The 20,105-nt window shown below is 44.7% G+C and overlaps 2 protein-coding genes across 3 annotated transcripts in view; one reads left to right on the top strand and one right to left on the bottom strand.

The window, feature by feature from the left end:
* The window catches only part of DOCK1 (dedicator of cytokinesis 1), a 359,613-nt gene that overhangs the window by 107,101 nt on the left and 232,407 nt on the right, over positions 1–20,105 (top strand). The window lies entirely within an intron of this gene.
* Positions 4,763–20,105, bottom strand: part of INSYN2A (inhibitory synaptic factor 2A) — a 50,236-nt gene continuing 34,893 nt past the window's right edge. Inside the window, exons 3-4 of the mRNA XM_071564198.1 lie at positions 19,802–19,873; positions 4,763–7,423 (exon numbers count right to left, since the gene is read on the bottom strand). Coding sequence (XP_071420299.1) covers positions 7,240–7,423; positions 19,802–19,873 — 256 coding nt within the window. The 3' untranslated portion in view covers positions 4,763–7,239. The remainder of the gene's footprint in view (positions 7,424–19,801; positions 19,874–20,105) is intronic.

Here is a 20,105-nt window from a genome sequence, read left to right as displayed (position 1 = left end):
AAGAAGTCAGTGTGAACATCCCAAAGAAGTCAGTGTGAACATCCCAAAGAAGTCAGTGTGAACATCCCAAAGAAGTCAGTGTGAACATCCCAAAGAAGTCAGTGTGAACATCCCCAAAGAAGTCAGTGTGAACATCCCCAAAAAGTCAGTGTGAACATCCCCAAAAAGTCAGTGTGAACATCCCCAAAAAGTCAGTGTGAACATCCCCAAAAAGTCAGTGTGAACATCCCCAAAAAGTCAGTGTGAACATCCCAAAAAAGTCAGTGTGAACATCCCCAAAGTCAGTGTGAACATCCCCAAAAAGTCAGTGTGAACACCCCAAAGTCAGTGTGAACATCCCCAAAAAGTCAGTGTGAACACCCCAAAGTCAGTGTGAACACCCCAAAGTCAGTGTGAACACCTGCTGTGAGCAGGAACAATTCCTCCTTTGGATGTTCTGGGATGTGTGACTGGGAAGCAGTGGGCAGGAGAGGACTCTGTGGTTTCCCATTTCCTGTGTCACTTCTTTTCCCCCTCTGCTCTTCAGGACAAGGATGTGGTGGCACCAACACATTCCTGGTGCAGAGTCATCAGGAAGCAGAGGGAGGGATTTGTGGTGGGATCAGAAGCCATCTGGGGGCATGTGATGGAGAGTCAGAGGTGTCCTTGGGGACAGTGAGGGGAAGCTCTGGGGGTGCAGGTGACACTCCTGGCACAGGGCAGGGGAGCTGGAGGCAAGAGGAGTGAAGTGGAGCAGAGTGTGGCACTGAGGAGAAATAACCACTCCATCCCAGGCTGTGGTGGGTTGTCCATCTCTTGGCACCTCCCAGGCTGGAGGCCTCTCTGAAGGTGGTGGAACACAACAGCAAATGGTTGTAAAAGATGAATTATTGAGGGTCCAAGCAGAGAGTTTGGAGCTACAGTTCCTTGGGAGCTGAAGCTGGATGGAAATTGTGCCTCAAAATTTGCCCACTTCAGGGTTAATGAATCCCAGAACGTTCATGAGAACTTCATTTTCCTCACTGCACTTCTCTGATATGAAAATACTTTATTTTATTGAGTCACATGTTTTCTTCTCTTTCAAAATCATTTGGAATTACATCTTGAAAACTTCATTTCACAGAGAAGAAAGTGGTTATTTGGATGATGGGTGGGATTTTTTTTTCCCCCATCCCTTTTGTGTTGTCAAACCCTCACCAGTGCAGGGATTAGGGAGCATTCCCTCCCAACATTTCTGGGAAGAAGCTGCATCCTCCTAAACAAATGGAGAGCAGGTTTGGAGCACTCCCTTTGCTTTGATGAACCACAGATGTATTTTATGGACACTGAAATAATAAACTTTTCCATGCAGTCCCCTCTCACCCTCCCAGACTGTGTCAGTGCAGTTGGGTTGGCAGTGGCAATCCAGTGAAATTCCAGCAGGAATATCCAAGGTGTGCTGTATCCCAGCTCCTAAAGAATTGGAATAATCCAACAGCAGACTGGGCTGGAAAGTCCACAAAAAACGACCCTTTTTGATTTGAACAAGTGATTAACCTTTAAATCATTGAGTGAAATTAAAGGCAGGGATGGTGGGTTTGCATCTCAAGAAAAAAAAAAAGCAAACACTTTGTATCCAGTTTTAATAATGATTTTTTTTCATTTTATCCTGATTTTTTTTTCAATTATTTTTACAGTGATTTCTTTTTTTAATCTTTAAGAAACCAAGTGCTACTCCCAGGAATGGGGTTTTCTCATAGTTCTAAACCAAAGAATGGAACTGTTGCTTTGTGGAAATCATGGACTCCAATAGCCAGGGATGTGAAATGACTGCAGGATTTATTGGCTAAAAAGGTATTTTGAAGCAGAAAATGGGAGAAATGCCTATTGGAAATCAGTGTGTGAAGTGCAAGGGGCTGGCAGTGCATCCAACAAAGCCACACTGCAAACCAAAATGCATTTTCCTTGTCAGAACCTCGAAGATCTTCTACAGGAGGGTGAAAACAGCCTTGTCAGAAATATTTAACTGAAATTCTGGAGAATTAGGGTTGGGTTTGGTTCTTTTGGTGTCTGCCTAATTACAGGAGGGTAAAAAACAGCCTTGTCAGAAATATTTAACTGAAATTCTGGAGAATTAGGGTTGGGTTTGGTTCTTTTGGTGTCTACCTAATTACAGGAGGGTGAAAACCAGCCTTGTCAGTCCCATTTAACTAAAAACTCTGAAGAATCAGGGTTGGTTTTGGTTCTTTTGGTGTCTAGCTAATTACAGGAGGGTAAAAAACAGCCTTCTCAGAAATATTTAACTAAAAGTTCTGAGGAATTGGGTTGGTTTTGGTTCTGAGGAATTGGGTTGGTTTTGGTTCTCTTGGTGTCTACCTAATTACAGGAGGGTGAAAACCAGCCTTGTCAGAAATATTTAACTAAAAGTTCTGAGGAATTGGGTTGGTTTTGGTTCTTTTGGTCTCTACCTAATTACAGGAGGGTGAAAACAGCCTTGTCAGTCCCATTTAACTAAAAACTCTGAAGAATTGGGTTGGTTTTGGTTCTTTTGGTGTCTCCCTAATTACAGGAGGGTAAAAACCAGCCTTCTCAGGAATATTTAACTAAAAGTTCTGAGGAATTGGGTTGGTTTTGGTTCTATTGGTGTCTACCTAATTATAGGAGGGTAAAAAACAGCCTTGTCAGTCCCATTTAACTAAAAGTTCTGAGAAATTAGGGTTGGTTTTGGTTCTTTTGGTGTCTACCTAACTACAGGAGGGTGAAAACCAGCCTTGTCAGTCCCATTTAACTAAAAGTTCTGAGGAATCAGGGTTGGGTTTGGTTCTTTTGGCGTCTACCTAATTACAGGAGGGTGAAAAACAGCCTTGTCAGAAATATTTAAGCAAATTCTGAAGAATTGGGTTGGTTTTGGTTCTTTTGGTGTCTACCTGATTACAGGAGGGTAAAAACAGTCTTGTCAGTCCCATTTAACTAAAAGTTCTGAGGAATTAGGGCTGGGTTTTGTTCTTTTGGTCTGTACCTAATAACAGGAGGGTAAAAAACAGCCTTGTCAGAAATATTTAACTGAAATTCTGAAGAATTGGGTTGGTTTTGGTTCTTTTGGCCTCTACCTAATTACAGGAGGGTAAAAAACAATCTTGTCAGAAATATTTAACTAAAAGTTCTGAAGAATTGGGTTGGTTTTGGTTCTTTTGGTGTCTCCCTAATTACAGGAGGGTAAAAAACCAGCCTTGTCAGTCCCATTTAACTAAAAGTTCTGAAGAATCCTGGTTGGTTTTGGTTCTCTTGGTGTCTACCTAATTACAGGAGGGTAAAAAACAATCTTGTCAGTCCCATTTAACTAAAAACTCTGAAGAATTGGGTTGGGTTTGGTTCTTTTGGTGTCTGCCTAATTACAGGAGGGTAAAAACCAGCCTTGTCAGTCCCATTTAACTAAAAGTTCTGAGGAATTGGGTTGGTTTTGGTTCTTTTGGTGTCTCCCTAATTACAGGAGGGTGAAAACAACCTTGTCAGTCCCATTTAACTAAAAACTCTGAAGAATTGGGTTGGTTTTGGTTCTTTTGGTGTCTGCCTAATTACAGGAGGGTAAAAACAGCCTTGTCAGAAATATTTAACTGAAATTCTGGAGAATTAGGGTTGGGTTTGGTTCTTTTGGTGTCTGCCTAATTACAGGAGGGTAAAAAACAGCCTTGTCAGTCCCATTTAACTAAAAGGTGTGAGGAATTGGGTTGGTTTTGGTTCTTTTGGTGTCTCCCTAATTACAGGAGAGTAAAAAAACAGCCTTGTCAGTCCCATTTAACTAAAAGTTCTGAAGAATCCTGGGTGGGTTTGGTTCTCTTGGTGTCTACCTAATTACAGGATGGTAAAAAACCAGCCTTGTCAGTCCCATTTAACTAAAAACTCTGAAGAAATAGGGTTGGTTTTGGTTCTCTTGGTGTCTACCTGATTACAGGAGGGTAAAAAACAATCTTGTCAGCCCCATTTAACTAAAAACTCTGGAGAATTGGGTTGGTTTTGGTTCTTTTGGTGTCTACCTAATTACAGGAGGGTAAAAACCAGCCTTGTCAGTCCCATTTAACTAAAAACTCTGAAGAATCAGGGTTGGGTTTGGTTCTTTTGGTGTCTGCCTAATTACAGGAGGGTAAAAAACAGCCTTGTCAGAAATATTTAAGCAAATTCTGAAGAATTGGGTTGGGTTTGGTTCTTTTGGTGTCTACCTAATTACAGGAGGGTGAAAAACAGCCTTGTCAGTCCCATTTAACTAAAAGTTCTGAGGAATTGGGTTGGTTTTGGTTCTGAAGAATTGGGTTGGTTTTGGTTCTCTTGGTGTCTACCTAATTACAGGAGGGTAAAAACAGCCTTGTCAGTCCCATTTAACTAAAAGTTCTGAGAAATTAGGGTTGGTTTTGGTTCTTTTGGCCTCTACCTAATTACAGGAGGGTAAAAAACAGCCTTGTCAGTCCCATTTAACTAAAAACTCTGAAGAATCAGGGTTGGTTTTGGTTCTTTTGGTGTCTGCCTAATTACAGGAGGGTAAAAACCAGCCTTGTCAGAAATATTTAACTAAAAGTTCTGAGGAATTGGGTTGGTTTTGGTTCTTTTGGCCTCTACCTAATTACAGGAGGGTAAAAAACAATCTTGTCAGAAATATTTCACTAAAAGTTCTGAGGAATTGGGTTGGTTTTGGTTCTGAGGAATTGGGTTGGTTTTGGTTCTTTTGGTCTCTACCTAATTACAGGAGGGTAAAAACAGTCTTGTCAGTCCCATTTAACTAAAAGTTTTGAGAAATTAGGGTTGGGTTTGGTTCTTTTGGTGTCTCCCTAATTACAGGAGGGTAAAAACCAGCCTCATCAGTCCCATTTAACTAAAAACTCTGAAGAATCAGGGTTGGGGTTTGTTCTCTTGGTGTCTGCCTGACCTGAGCCATCTACAGGCAACAGAATCTGCTCCATTTTTCGCACACTTGCAAACCCATTTTATCACAAATTCCATGGGAGGGGAGGAGAGGACACGAGATGCTGGTGGGAATCCACACTCAGGGATGGTGTTTGCTTGTCCCAGCTTTAAAAAAATGTAAAAAAAAAATTCAAAATCTGCAACTCCTTAAGAAAATAACCTGGCCATGTCCAGAGAACTTCCCCTTGGAGCTCTTTGTTCCATCAGTTCCCTCTCTCTCCTTTCCCAACATTCCAGAAGCTCTGGATGAGTCAGTGAGCACAGAGACAGGGTTGGTGTCCCACACAAACAGCTTCAGGGGCAAAGCTACTGAGGTGGTGACATTTGGGGATTTTTCTTCAAAGCCCCAACTCATTAGCATGGGAGAGTTCATTAGTTATTAACATTATTTGAAAATAATGTTGTTGTGTCCACATTGGAGCTTTCTTTCAGCTTAGGAAAAGAAAAATAGTATTTTTTTTTTAGTTTGCAAATACTCTAAACCATCTCAGTGGGCTGTCTTGTAAACAGTTTTATATTTTTAATTAAAAACAATATAAAATACATGACACACATTTTTTTTTTCCATGTGAAACAATGGCACTTCCTTCCTGGTACACACAGGATCACCTTCCTGATCCCTCAACTTCCCCCAAAGCATTCCAGGAGATTTGTTTCTGTGCAACAACTCGTAGCCCTCTTGAAGTTTTACTGCAGAGGTGCCTTTATTCCATTAAAACAGACTGAAAGGAATTTTGGGCTGGTCATGGACATCTGAATTTCCATCCCCAATTTAACTTCCTTTTCTTGCTTTTTGGGAAAAAAAACCAACCAAACAAACCACTTATTTCATCTTTGTAGGAATGGATTTGATTCTGAGCTAAGAGGAAAAACAGTGTCAAGGAAAACACTTGCAAAATTTTTAATGTGTGCAAACTAATGATCACTTTTCTTCTGCCTAAAATTCCTCCACCTGAGGGATTTGTATTTAAAGCTGCTGCAGGTTTTGCAATTTCAAACCCAAAGTTTGTCCCATGACACTCAAATCATCTGAAATCTTTAAAAAAAAAAACCCAAACCCAAAACAAAAGGCAACAAAATTCCCACTCCCTGGTCACTTCTAGCATGAGGAATTTTTCCACCAATGGTCATTTGAGATGCAAGTTTAATGAGAGGCAAAGACTTAAAGGAAAGTGCTGCAGTTGGTAAGTCAGAGCAAAATTTAAAGTGCTATTTTTAAAAAAAAATAAAAGAAACCAAAATCAAACCAACAAAATAAATTCAGGAAAAAAACGCTTCACATCTTTCCCCTAAAGTGTGTCAATTAACAAGTACAATTAATAGATTGAGCTGTAAATTATAACAAGTTGGGAAACCCATCTGAGCAGCTTAATAAATAAATAGCATTTAAAACTCCAGCTCCTTCCAAGCAGGTTTCATCATCACGTGCTGCAGACCAGAAATTGCCTTCTGCAAGAGTGGGAAGGTTTTCCAAAAGCTGTTACAAAAAATCCTGACTGGTGGCAAATGCCAACAATGCAGATTGTGACTGTTCTGCTTGTGGGGTTGGGTTTGGTTTGTTGGCGTTGAGACCCTTTGGGTACCAAAAGGGAGTTGGAGATTGTCCCATAGCCTGGACCTTGGGAGCTTCTGGTGGTTTAAAGGCTTGTCCTGATTTTGGGAAGTTTCTCGTTGCTCTCCTGCTGGAGAGGAGCAGCCAAGTGGTTCTTGTGGGGATGAGACACAGCTAAGTCAGAGATGGTGTGGAAGGGAAGGTGAAGGGTTGGGTGAGGTCCATGAAGGGAGGACACACAGTCGGGGCTCGGAGCTCGGCGTGGCCTCGGGCCACGGGAGAAATTGTGCTTTGTCCAGGATTCCTGTGCTGAAAACTGCACTGCCCAATCAACGTGGAGCTGTAAAACTGCCACCACTGCAAACATAAGGCTTGCTCGTTGGGTTTCCCCCCCAGCAACCCCCCAAAAGGCTTCCCAGACCAAGGGGATGTTCTGGAGCAGATGGGATGAGCTCTTGGCCTGGTTGGACTGTGACGCTTTCGGATCTGAGCTGGGGGGAGATAGTTTTGCTTTCCATCTTTGTCCAGGTTTCCATTCAGGTTTTACATCCCACATTGGCAAACTGCAGGTGAAGGTGGGCAAGGTGCTCCCTGCCCCTCGCTCTGCTGAGTCCACAGGTACAAAGGCCTTTTTGGTACACACGGTGAGGACTGGGCGCTGCCCTTGGCCAGGAACCCTCCTTGACCCACCAGGATGCCCTCAGAGAGCCTTGGTAGAACTCCAGGGATTTGTCAAAGAAGGCCTTGAACTCCACACACACAATGGGCTTGGGTTAAAGGAACCAGAGTTTCCACCTTCCATGCTTTTTTGACTCAGTTTTGGATTTTTGCTTGGGAGTGGAGGAGTAGCTCTCCTGAGAGTAAGGCAAAGGTGCAACCTGAGTTTCCTCAATAGGATGAAGTTTTCTCAAAACTGGCTGTAGTTTATCTTCTTGCTGTTTAAAATCCAATTCCACGCTGGAAAGGGGAAGAAAAGCAATCAGTTATTAATTGTGACCATAATAGCATTTCAATTAACCCAACAACCAAGTGCTTAGTTTATGAAAATCGAGTTAAAAATAAACGTTGAAGTTAAAGGGAAGGGTCAGAAAAAGGACATTGTGCAAAAGAGAAATAGGAATGGGATTGTTCAGCCTCTCCCTGCTGCTCAGGAGGGCCCTGAGGATTAAGGCAGAGATGCTGTGACTGCTGGAAAAGTGAAAATCCTCCTTTTTTCCCAGGCAGTTGATCCTTGTGCTCCTGGAAAAGCTGAGGTTGGCCATGAACAGTCACTGCAGGTTTTTTGCCTGGGCTGTTTCTTGCCTGTTTTCCGCCAAATAGTTGAACTCCACTGAGCTGCTGGTGGATGTGCAGACTCCTATCCATGTGTGGGGTAAACACAGCAACAAATTACAAGCAGTTCTCTCTTACATTTAAATAACAGGCTGAAGCTCTGCAATTCTCAACACTGTGTTGGCTACACAATCCTGCCAGCAATTAAGGCCCATAATTAAGGGGAAATGACAGCCCCTGTTCCACCAGGAAGCTGCAGAGGACTTTGAGTTCACCTCATCACTCAAAGGAAACATATAAAATTCAGCAAACCTCCTGTCTGATGGTGGAAACCAACTCTGGGCCCCTCAGGGATTCCCTGGAGCTTGGTTTGGTTGGGTCTGGCCACGTTCTGCACTGAGGCTCTTGTGGCTTGTGCATCACTTTAGGAGGGAGGATTTGGGGTTGGAAGGGACCTTCAGAAGTCCTGCTGTCCAACCCCAGTGCAGTGAGGGCCCTGCATGGCAGAGGATGACTTTAAAAGGATGAAATTAAGGGAATTGAGGCACTGGGCTTAATTTATCCTTTTGCTGGATGTTTTAAATGTAGCAGTCCAGGATTGTTGGGGCACTTCAGGGATTCCCTGTCCACCTCCACTGCAGAGGGGCCTTGGGCTTTGCACTGGCTGCCTTCATCAGTTATATGAAATTATTGGCCCTGGACTTAAATTCGCTTTTAATTAGTATTGAGTGTGTTTTCTGAGTTATTTCTGCCCTTGCTTGTTGGGCACAAACCACTGGGGAAATGAGATCTGCTTCTCCAGGCCTTGTGCTCCCAGTGGAGATCATCCAAAAAGAGATTTTAAAACATTTGTCTGGCTTAAAGATCTAGTACAGAACATCTGAAGCCATTTCAGTGGCAATTCAAGGGAAGTTTTGGTGGACAGCCTTTGTAACTGAGCACAGAATATTATCTAATACCATCTGCTGACTGAGGTGGGGCTTATTTTCCTCCTGGGCTGGAGAAGAAAGAAATGGAGATGCTGAGAGAAGGAGAATTCTGTGCTTGGGGTTTTTAAGGTCTACTGAGTTTGCCTGGAAGGACTTCCAGGGGAGCCAAAGAAAGGGGGGCTGGAGAGGTGTGAGGTCTCTTTGCCTCTGGCTGTGCCTGGTTTGGGGTTGGGTTGGGTTGGCCTCTGGCTGTGCCTGGTTTGGTGTGTTGGGTTGGATTTGCCTCTGGCTGTGCCTGGTTTGGTGTGTTGGGTTGGGTTGGCCTCTGGCTGTGCTTGGTTTGGGGTTGGGTTGGATTTGCCTCTGGTTGTGCCTGGTTTGGGGTTGGGTTGGGTTGGCCTCTGGCTGTGCCTGGTTTGGTGTTGTTGGGTTGGGTTGGCCTCTGGCTGTGCCTGGTTTGGGGTTGGGTTGGTTTGGCCTCTGGCTGTGCCTGGTTTGGGGTTGGGTTGGTTTGGCCTCTGGCTGTGCCTGGTTTGGGGTTGGGTTGGTTTGGCCTCTGGCTGTGCCTGGTTTGGGGTTGGGTTGGTTTTCCCTCTGGCTGTGCCTGGTTTGGTGTGTTGGGTTGGTTTTGCCTGTGCTGTGCCTGGTTTGGGGTTGGGTTGGTTTGGCCTCTGCTGTGCCTGGTTTGGGGTTGGGTTGGTTTTGCCTGTGCTGTGCCTGGTTTGGGGTTGGGTTGGTTTGGCCTCTGGCTGTGCCTGGTTTGGGGTTGGGTTGGTTTTCCCTCTGGCTGTGCCTGGTTTGGTGTGTTGGGTTGGTTTTGCCTGTGCTGTGCCTGGTTTGGTGTGTTGGGTTGGTTTTGCCTGTGCTGTGCCTGGTTTGGGGTTGGGTTGGTTTTTCCCCTGGCTGTGCCTGGTTTGGTGTGTTGGGTTGGTTTTGCCTGTGCTGTGCCTGGTTTGGGGTTGGGTTGGTTTTCCCTCTGGCTGTGCCTGGTTTGGTTCCTGGTTTAGCTGTTTAATCCATTCCTACCAAAAGTGTTGGCATTTTAGTGAGGTGGAATCATTTGGATAAACTTTCTAATAGCAGAGCAGAGAAATACATGAGCCAGGAGTTCAATTATATCAAATATTTTCCCCACCATTACGTTTTTAGGGACCAAAAAGCCATTCCAAATCAAAGAAGATAATTTAGAGATTTCCAGCTCCATGTAGGAAGTGGAGAGTCCTGGATTTGCAGGAGGGACATCCTGACTCTGCTAATTAACAGGGTTTCAATCCATCTTGGCTATAAACTGCTTTAAAAACCATTGGGTTGATCAACTGTGTGTTGCCTACTTGGCAGTGCAGAGGAGGGAAGGGGACCCTCCAGCAGCTGTTTGCCCACAGCCAGGGGATCTCAGGAGGAACCAGATGCTCCTCTACTTCCAATTTTCAGTTCATGGGAATGTCCCAGCACAGGAATGCTGGTGGTGACACAGCCAGGGGATCTCAGAAGGAAATTAGATGTTCCTCTACATCCAATTTCCAGATCATGGGAATGCCTCAGCACAGGAATGCTGGTGGTGACACAGCCAGGGGATCTCAGGAGGAACCAGATGCTCCTCTACTTCCAATTTTCAGTTCATGGGAATGTCCCAGCACAGGAATGCTGGTGGTGACACAGCCAGGAGATCTCAGGAGGAACCAGATGCTCCTCTACATCTAAGAAATGTCCCAGCACAGGAATGCTGGTGGTGACACAGCCAGGGGATCTCAGAAGGCATGAGATGCTCCTCTACATCTAAGAAATGTCCCAGCACAGGAATGCTGGTGGTGACACAGCCAGGGGATCTCAGGAGGAACCAGATGCTCCTCTAAATCTGATTTTCATTTTCCTGGGAATGTCCCAGCACTGGAATGCTGGTGGTGACACAGCCAGGGCATCTCAGGAGGAGGGAGATGCTCCTCTAAATTTGAAGTGCAGTATTTGGCTTTGGGTAGAGCTGCTTTGTCCTCAGGATACATTTTTGGGTGAAGAAAAAGTCCTTCCAGCTCAGGCATTGCCAGAGTGTTCCTTTTTACCTCTTTCAAATGTTATTCTTGCAGGGGAGCTCTTAAGGAGCTGCTGGAAATTGCTGTGAGAGAGAAGTTGTTATAAAAAGCCTTTGCTGGGCAGAGTAACTTTTTACATAATTTCTTTTAAAGACAGACCTCAAGAGCAAAAAAAGCCTCTTGGTTCTGGACCATTTGGCAAAGCCCCTGGTGGTGCCTTTTGCTGCTCAGACTTTCAGCTCCTCACACCAGTTGCAATATTTTGTTTCTGAAGGGCATAAAGAGGATGGATGGAAAACATCTCTGTTATTTCAGCATTTAGGGCTGGACATTTTGCAGAAGAATTGGCTGTTGGTGTCTGTCAGGATGAGTTTATCCAGCTCTGGAAGTGGTGTCATGGAACAGTTCCCTTCAGGCAAAATAATCTCTTTGTTTGCATTTCAATTTGTACCTGTTTGTTCTGCACTAACAAGACAATTCTTTAATTTTATTATTATTATTATTATTTAGTTTTGCTTCAAATTTCTTTAAAAATTAATTTACTGTTTCATTCTTTTAAGTATCTTTTTAATTATCTATAGCTGATTTATTTTTGCTCTTTATATTGACCATATGAAATACTATTAATCATTATAATTCATAAAATCCCAGACTGGTTTGAGGTGAAGGGACCTTCAGGAGCTTCTCATTCCATGCAGGACCTTCCACTATCCCAGGTTGTTCCAATCTCTGTCCAACCTGGCCTTGGACATTCCATAGATACAACTCAGTGAGAATTCCACATTGGTAGGAATTACTGATATTGTTTCTCCAGCTTTTTTTTTTTGTTTTTTGATATTTTTGATATTTTTCTGCAGCTATTTTTGATTTTTGATATTTTTCTGCAGCTATTTTTGATTTTTTGATATTTTTGGTATTTTGATATTTTTCTGCAGATATTTTTGATTTTTTGATATTTTTCTGCAGCTATTTTTGATTTTTGATATTTTTCTGCAGCTATTTTTGATTTTTTGATATTTTTGGTATTTTGATATTTCTCTGCAGCAATTTTTGATTTTTTGATATTTTTCTGCAGCTATTTTTGATTTTTTGATATTTTTCGTATTTTGATATTTCTCTGCAGCTATTTTTGATTTTTTGATATTTTTCTGCAGCTATTTTTGATATTTTTCTGCAGCTATTTTTGATTTTTTATATTTTTCTGCAGCTATTTTTGATTTTTTGATATTTTTCTGCAGCTTTTTTTGATTTTTTTATATTTTTGGTATTTTGATATTTCTCTGCAGCTATTTTTGATTTTTTGATATTTTTCTGCAGCTATTTTTGATTTTTTGATATTTTTCTGCAGCTATTTTTGATTTTTTGATATTTTTCGTATTTTGATATTTCTCTGCAGCTATTTTTGATTTTTTGATATTTTTCTGCAGCTATTTTTGATTTTTTGATATTTTTCTGCAGCTATTTTTGATTTTTTGATATTTTTCGTATTTTGATATTTCTCTGCAGCTATTTTTGATTTTTTGATATTTTTCTGCAGCTATTTATGTTTTTTTGATATTTTTCTGCAGCAATTTTTGATTTTTTGATATTTTTCTGCAGCTATTTTTGATTTTTTGATATTTTTGATTTTTGATATTTTTCTGCAGCTATTTTTGATTTTTTGATATTTTTGGTATTTTGATATTTTTCTGCAGCTATTTTTGATTTTTTTGATTTTTTCTGCAGCTATTTTTGATTTTTTGATATTTTTGGTATTTTGATATTTTTCTGCAGCTATTTTTGATTTTTTGATATTTTTCTGCAGATATTTTATGCTGCAGATCTGTCCAAGTCCTTCCCTCCTGAATCCCATTTTGTCACCTGTCCCAGCTCTGCCAGCCCTGTTTGGCTCTGAGTTCTTTCCATCCCCTCAGGATCTGGAGGTGTCCTCTCTCCAAATGACCTTTTCCCAAAATATCCTCTGTCCCATGTGCCTCTTCTCCCTTCCAAACTTGGGCTTTGTCCCATAATAACTCCATTAACTTAATTACCCAGGACTGCCTGTTCTTGTGCTGCCACACACCCAGGTGACAATGGCTTCTTTCAGAGGCATTTTTCCTGGATAATATAATAATATTTTTCCAGAGAGTGACAGAAACAAGAGTTAAAAGCCAGAAATACAAACCTTGGCCTGACACACCCGAGCAGGACACCCTAAAGCTTCACTTAATTCTAATATTGTCAAATTTGGGACACTGGCTTGGAATTTTTCCATGTTCAATGCTTATCTCAAGTTCTTCCTCCAGTGCAGATAGATGGGCTGGTTTTGGGAACAAACAGGGAAATTCCATCTGGGATAAATATTCCTGTTTTCTGTGTTTTCTCCCCCCGGATAACTCTGCACTTACAAGGTTTAAGACCAACAATTTCCATTTTAGGGCCTGTGTGTTGGTGTTTGCAGTGAAGTCCTTCCCATGAATGTTGGGCCAAGTAAACCCAAATAAAAGCCCTTTGAGAATTTTATTGAGCACCTGCAAGAATTTGTAATTAAAATCTCTGTAATCCCATCACAGTGAGGATGGTTTGGGCTGGAAGGGACCTCAAAGCCCACCCAGTTCCACCCCCTGCCATGGGCAGGGACACCTCCCACTGTCCCAGGCTGCTCCAAGCCCTGTCCAACCTGGCCTGGGACACTCCCAGGGATGGGGCAGCCACAGCTTCTCTGGGCACCTGTGCCAGGGCCTGCCCACCCTCCCAGCCAGCAATTCCTTCTCAAAATCCAATATAAACCAGCACATGGAATCCTGGAGTGGTTTGGGTTGGAGGGACCTCAAAGCCCACCCAGTGCCACCCCTGCCATGGGCAGGGACACCTCCCACCAGCCCAGGGTGCTCCAAGCCCTGTCCAACCTGGCCTGGGACACTCCCAGGGATGGGGCAGCCACAGCTTCCCTGCCCAACCTGTGCCAGGGCCTGCCCACCCTCCCAGCCAGGAATTCCTTCCCAATATCCCACCTATCCCTGCCCTGTGTTAGTCTGAAGCCATTCCCTGTGTCCTGTCCCTCCATGCTTGTCCCAAGTCCTTCTCCAGCTCTCCTGGAGCCCCTTCAGGCTCCTGAGCAGTTGATGTGGTGGATTTTCTAGGTCTGGCTTTATGGTTCTTTTAAAGAGTTTGAAACTTCTGTTAATTAATTTATTTTTTGCATGCAGGCAAAATGAACCTTTGCTAATTGAGTTGCTGTGTGAGGGATTGCAACAAAAGTTTGAGGAGTGCTGAGTGTTGGGATGAAGCATATGGAGTGTGGGAGGAGATGGAGCCACAGGCCCAGGGAGGGGTGGGGTTCTCCTCTCCTGGCACAGTCACACATCATTGCCATGGACCTTTTGGAGACTCTTGGATGCTGCTCATGGGTTGGGTCCTGCAGGGTTGCTGGAGCAGAGGAATTCAGCTTTGGAATGGGCTGCTGAGGCTTTGGCAGGGATTCATGGAATCACAGGCTGGGTTGGGTTGGGAGGGACCTCAAAGCCCACCCAGTGCCACCCCTGCCATGGGCAGGGACACCTCCCACCAGCCCAGGCTGCTCCAAGCCCTGTCCAACCTGGCCTGGGACACTCCCAGGGATGGGGCAGCCACAGCTTCTCTGGGCACCTGTGCCAGGGCCTGCTCACCCTCCCAGCCAGGAATTCCTTCCCAATATCCCATCCAGCCCTGCCCTCTGGCAGTGGGAAGCCATTCCCTGTGTCCTGTCCCTCCATCCCTTGTAGATGGTCTCTCTCCATCTTTTGTATAGCCCCTTCAGGCACTGGAAAGTCACACTGAGGTTCCCCCAAAGCTTCTCCTCCTTTCCATGCTGGACAATCCCAGCTCTCCTGGAGCCCCTTCAGGCACTGGAAAGTCACACTGATGTCCCCCCAAAGCTTCTCCTCTCCAGGCTGGACAATCCCAGCTCTCCTGGAGCTCCTTCAGGCACTGGAAAGTCACACTGAGGTTCCCCCAAAGCTTCTCCTCTCTGGGCTGGACAATCCCAGCTCTCCTGGAGCCCCTTCAGGCACTGGAAAGTCACACTGAGGTCCCCCCAAAGCTTCTCCTCTCCAGGCTGGACAATCCCAGCTCTCCCAGCCTTTCCTCCCAGCAGAGCTGCTCCATCCTCTGCCCATCCTGATGCCCCCTCTGGAATCTCCAGCAGCTCCATGTCCTTCCTCCACTTGTGTCTCTTGTCACCTCCAAGGCTGGATCCCACACAGGCTCCAGGACAGCCCTTCCCTCTGCTTTCTGCCTCCAGGGAACACCTTCCATCCTTCCCCTCCCTCCTTTCAGGTGACACCCCCTCCAGGTCACCTCTTTATCCCCAAGTTTCCAACATTAAGCCCAAACCCCACAAATTCTTCCAGAGCCCTGAACTCTTTGCATTTGAGTAGGTGAGTCCAAGAATTCCATAGTGAATCCTTCTGGATCACACCACTGGGATGACATGGCAGGAGTTCCTGCAAGGACAGGATCTGGATAAGCACTACAGAGCACAAAATTCCCTGAATGTTCTTCTCTCCAGCAATCCCTGTTAAATTCCCTGTTTCCAAGCCCTGGATCCAAAGCTCTGCCAGCACTACCAAACCATCGAGATCCATTTTCCCCACTTAGTCTGGAGATAAGAACATGGAAATTAATTACTGTGGGTAGGGAATGAAAAGGTGATGGGAGTGACTAATTGTCATCACTTAATCACCTGATTTTATGAGGCTGTTGCAGTCTTAGGGATTGCTGCCTTATGTTCACTTTGCAGGGCCGTATTTATGAGCTTTAATAATTAATATTTAAATATCTAACCTTGACAATGAACTTACACACGTGGGCTCTTGGCCAGCTTTGGACTTTTCTCCCTGTGTTTTAACCTGTTTCTCTTGGACCTGTGATGCTGAATTAATTTCATAATTATAATAATGCATTTTGTGCTGAATGCACCTTGGATTAAAAGCAAATAAAAGCCCAACAGCATAAATCAAAATTTCAAAGGAGTAAAAAGCAGCCAAATTAATGGTTGGTGCAGCTTTGAGTGGGGTTTTTTTCCCCCCAAAGAACAACAGTGGAGTGTTGAATTGCTGTTCCCCATAGGCAGAAATTGCTTTGGATCTCCTAAAATTTTCCTTCCAGAAGCCAAAGGAGCCTTTTAAAAGCTGAATATTCCTGACCTTTCCAAGGAAAGGGAAGCCCAGCAGGAATTCTACAAGGTGCTCCTTCACAAAATTAAAATAATACACAAAATATGGAAGAGAAGCCCAATTTTCTCCTCCTGGTTCCTGCAGGAGGATTAAAATTCACCCAGTCTGGGAAATAAAACAGGAGCAGAAAAGGCAGTTCCAGCAAAGAGAATTTCAGGATAAACCAGGCTGGGAATGGAAACAGGAGCAGAAAGGGCAATTCCAGCAAAGGGAATTTCAGGATAAACCAGGATGGGAAATGAAACAGGAGCAGAAAGAGCAATTCCAGCAAAGAGAATTTCAGGATAAACCAGGATGGGAAATAAAACAGGAGCAGAAAGGGCAATTCCAGCAAAGGGAATTTCAGGATAAACCAAGATGGGAAACGAAACAGGAGCAAAAAGGGCAATTCCAGAGGGGAGAATTTCAGGATAAACCAGGATGGGAATGGAAACAGGAGCAAAAAGGGCAATTCCAGCAAAGAGAATTTCAGGATAAACCAGGCTGGGAATGGAAACAGGAGCAGAAAGGGCAATTCCAGCAAAGGGAATTTCGGGATAAACCAGGATGGGAATGGAAACAGGAGCAGAAAGGGCAATTCCAGCAAGGAAGTTCAAAATTGAATCCTATTTTTAAAAACCCCACACAGTCAATTCTGGCAAACTCAAGATTTTCTCTTTAAATTATTGATTTGCCCCCAAAGGGGCTTTAGTTATATTTTTATTTAAGTCTTTCCTACATATTAATTGGCTGAAAGGACCTCCTGGTGTGACAGGAATGTTTTTTTCAGGGTTTTATCCCTCCTTTTATTGCTCCAAATCTCCTTTTCTGCCCTCATTTCACATGCAGGGAAGTGAGTTTTTATTCTTTATCTTGAAATCCACTGACTGGAAATCAAGATTTGAAAAAAAAAAAAAATCGAATTGGATTTTGTTTAGCTGAGGAAACAAGAATCATTCCCTGATGGGTTTGAGCTGTGTTGCTCCTCCAGGTTGGCCTGAGCCAGGAATTGCTCAGGAAAAGGGAGCCTTTGGTTATTTATGTGCTTCTAAACGTGGCTTTGAGGGAGGAATAAAACAATTAATTGGTTCCTGCCCCTGCTCAGAACCCTCCTGTGGTTCCTAAGATGGAGTTGGAGGTTTCCATCCTTTTTTCTTTCACTTCTGTGCAGTGAGGAGACAATAAATGAATAAATAAATAAATAAAATAAGACTGAGCAGAGAATCAAGGAGTGAGTGAGGAGGGAAATGTTGTCCTTTTTAGTCCTGGCCAACATTTGGACCTTTATTTCACTTTGTCCTTTCCCTGGAATTGTCAAGTTTGTGCATTTTCAGTTGGGTGGTCCCTGATTTTCTGACACAGTTTGTGCATTTTCAGTTGGGTGGTCCCTGATTTTCTGACACACTTTGTGCATTTCCAGTTGGGTGGTCCCTGATTTTCTGACACACTTTGTGCATTTCCAGTTGGGTGGTCCCTGATTTTCTGACACAGTTTGTGCATTTTCAGTTGGGTGGTCCCTGATTTTCTGACACACTTTGTGCATTTTTTGTTGGATGGTTCCTTTTTCTGACACACTTTGTGTATTTTCACTTGGGTGGTCCCTGATTTTCTGACACAGTTTGTGCATTTTCAGTTGGGTGGTCCCTCAATTCTGACACAGTTTGTGCATTTTCACTTGGATGGTCCCTGATTTTCTGACACACTTTGTGCATTTCCAGTTGGGTGGTCCCTGATTTTCTGGTACAGTTTGTGCATTTCCAGTTGGGTGGTCCCTGATTTTCTGACACACTTTGTGCATTTTCAGTTGGGTGGTCCCTGATTTTCTGACACACTTTGTGCATTTTCAGTTGGGTGGTCCCTGATTTTCTGACACACTTTGTGCATTTTCAGTTGGGTGGTCCCTGATTTTCTGACACACTTTGTGCATTTCCAGTTGGGTGGTTCCTGATTTTTGACAGTTTGTGCATTTCCAGTTGGGTGGTCCCTGATTTTCTGACACAGTTTGTGCATTTTTTGTTGGGTGGTTCCTTTTTCTGACACAGTTTGTGCATTTTCAGTTGGGTGGTCCCTGATTTTCTGACACACTCAGGTTTCTTTGCCTCTTGATTCACTTGGGGTTTTTTAAGCCCCTCATGGAGGAGGACAATGAAGTTGTCAGGATGAACCACATCATCAGGCTCAGGATGGCCTCGTGTCATGGCCAGGGCTTGTTATTCCTTCACTGTAACACAGGAGGTGCCAAAAAATAGCCTGGGTGGGAATGTCAGGGATGTAACAGTGATGGAATCACTGATTGGGTTGAGTTGGAAGGACCTCAAAGCCCACCCAGTGCCACCCCTGCCATGGACAGGGACACCTCCCACCAGCCCAGGGTGCTCCAAGCCCTGTCCAACCTGGCCTGGGACACTCCCAGGGATGGGACAACCTGTGCCAGGGCCTGCCCACCCTCCCAGCCAGGAATTCCTTCCCAATATCCCATCCATCCCTGATTTCACTGCTCAAACTGCCTGGATTGAAGCTCTCTCTGTTTCTCTTTGCTCTCCATCCCCCTTTCCACGTGGCTTCCCAAGTCCAGTTGTTACTGCTCCAAAAATTGATGTATGGAAGTGTACCAAAAGTTGGGTTTTTGGTCAGAAAATCCTAAATATCCCCCCAACCTGCAGCTGAAGCTCAGCCCTTGTAGCAGGTGACCCCCAGAGCTCCAGCAGAAGTGACCAAACCCACCCCTTTCTGAGCTGGGAATTCCAGCCTTGCACAGGCACCTGCTGGCTTTAGAATAGAATCATAGAATGGATTGGGTTGGAAAAGACCTCTGAGATCATCCAGTCCAACCCTTGGGCCAACTCCAGTCCCTTTACCAGATCATGGCACTCAGTGCCACGGCCAAGCTCAGCTGAAAAACCTCCAGGGATGGGGAATCCACCCCCTCTCTGGGCAGCCCATTCCAATCCCTGAGCACTCTCTCTGCAAAGAAGTTTTTGCTGCTCTCCAACTTCAATTTCCCCTGGCAGAGCTTGAGCCCATCGTGCCCCCTTGTCCTATTGCTGAGTGCCTGGGAGAAGAGACCAACCCCCACCTGGCCAGAACTTCCCTTCAGGCACTTCCAGACAGTGCTGAGGTCACCTCTGAGCCTCCTCTTCTCCAGGCTGAACACCCCCAGCTCCCTCAGCCTCTCCCCACAGCACTTGTGCTCCAGTCCCTTCTCCAGCCTCGTTGCTCTTCTCACTTGGGTTGGAAGAGACCTCTGAGATCACCAAGTCCAACCCTTGATCCAACCCCACTGTGATCACCAGCCCATGGCACAGAGTGCACAGAGTGCCCTGGGCTGGTGATCACAGTGGGGTTGGATCAAGACATGTTGGATTCTCTGTCCCTGGAGGTGTTTCAGAGGACACTCAGTGCCACATCCAGTCCCTTCTCCAGCCTCGTTGCTCTTCTCTGGCCCCGCTCCAGCCCCTCAATCTCTTTCCTCAACTGAGGGGCCCAGAACTGAACACAACACTCAAGGTGTGGCCTCCCCAAGGCAGAGTCCAGGGGAAGGGTCACTGCCCTGGGCCTGCTGGCCACTCTAGTTTGGATCCAGGCCAGGATCCCATTGGCCTTCTTGGCCACCTGGGCACACTGGTGGCTCCTGTTGAGCTTCCTGTCCCTCAGTCCCCCCAGGTCCCTCTGCCTGGCTGCTCTCCAGCCACTCTGTGCCCAGCCTGGAGCGCTGCAGGGGTTGGGGTGGCCAAAGGGCAGGACCTGCACTTGGCCTTGTTGAACTCCATCCCATTGCAATCAGCCCATCTCGCCAGTCCATCCAGATCCTTTGATTCATTCCCTGCAGTGACATTTATATTGTGTGGATTGGAACATCACTGAGGCTTCATTAGGGAGCAAATCCCGGCTGTGACCCAGGAAAAAAAGGGAATCTGAGTGTTTGGAACCCACCTGTAGATGATACAGGCGCTGTTCCTGCAGGTGTCGCAGTTGGCCGTGTCCTGCCCCGTCCGGTACGACAGCCTGAGGGAAAGCAACAGGAAATCATTCAAACCTCATCTTTTTTCACGTGTTTTTCCCTCCTATCACTTTTATTCCTAATAATCAGAACTTCAGGATTAGTTTTTATCACTCCACTGAGTGTAAAAATCGAACCATTTTGAAACCAGGATCAAAATCAGCATTTTTGGCTTCAAAAAAGGATTTAATTATTTTGGGGATGGATAAATATTTTCTCCACTTTGAGCAAACTGTC

This window comes from Pithys albifrons, chromosome 9 (assembly GCF_047495875.1).
Source record: "Pithys albifrons albifrons isolate INPA30051 chromosome 9, PitAlb_v1, whole genome shotgun sequence".
In the NCBI taxonomy this organism is placed as follows: domain Eukaryota; kingdom Metazoa; phylum Chordata; class Aves; order Passeriformes; family Thamnophilidae; genus Pithys; species Pithys albifrons.
Note: the sequence above shows the minus strand (reverse complement) of the source record. Positions and strands in the feature narration are given on the sequence as shown.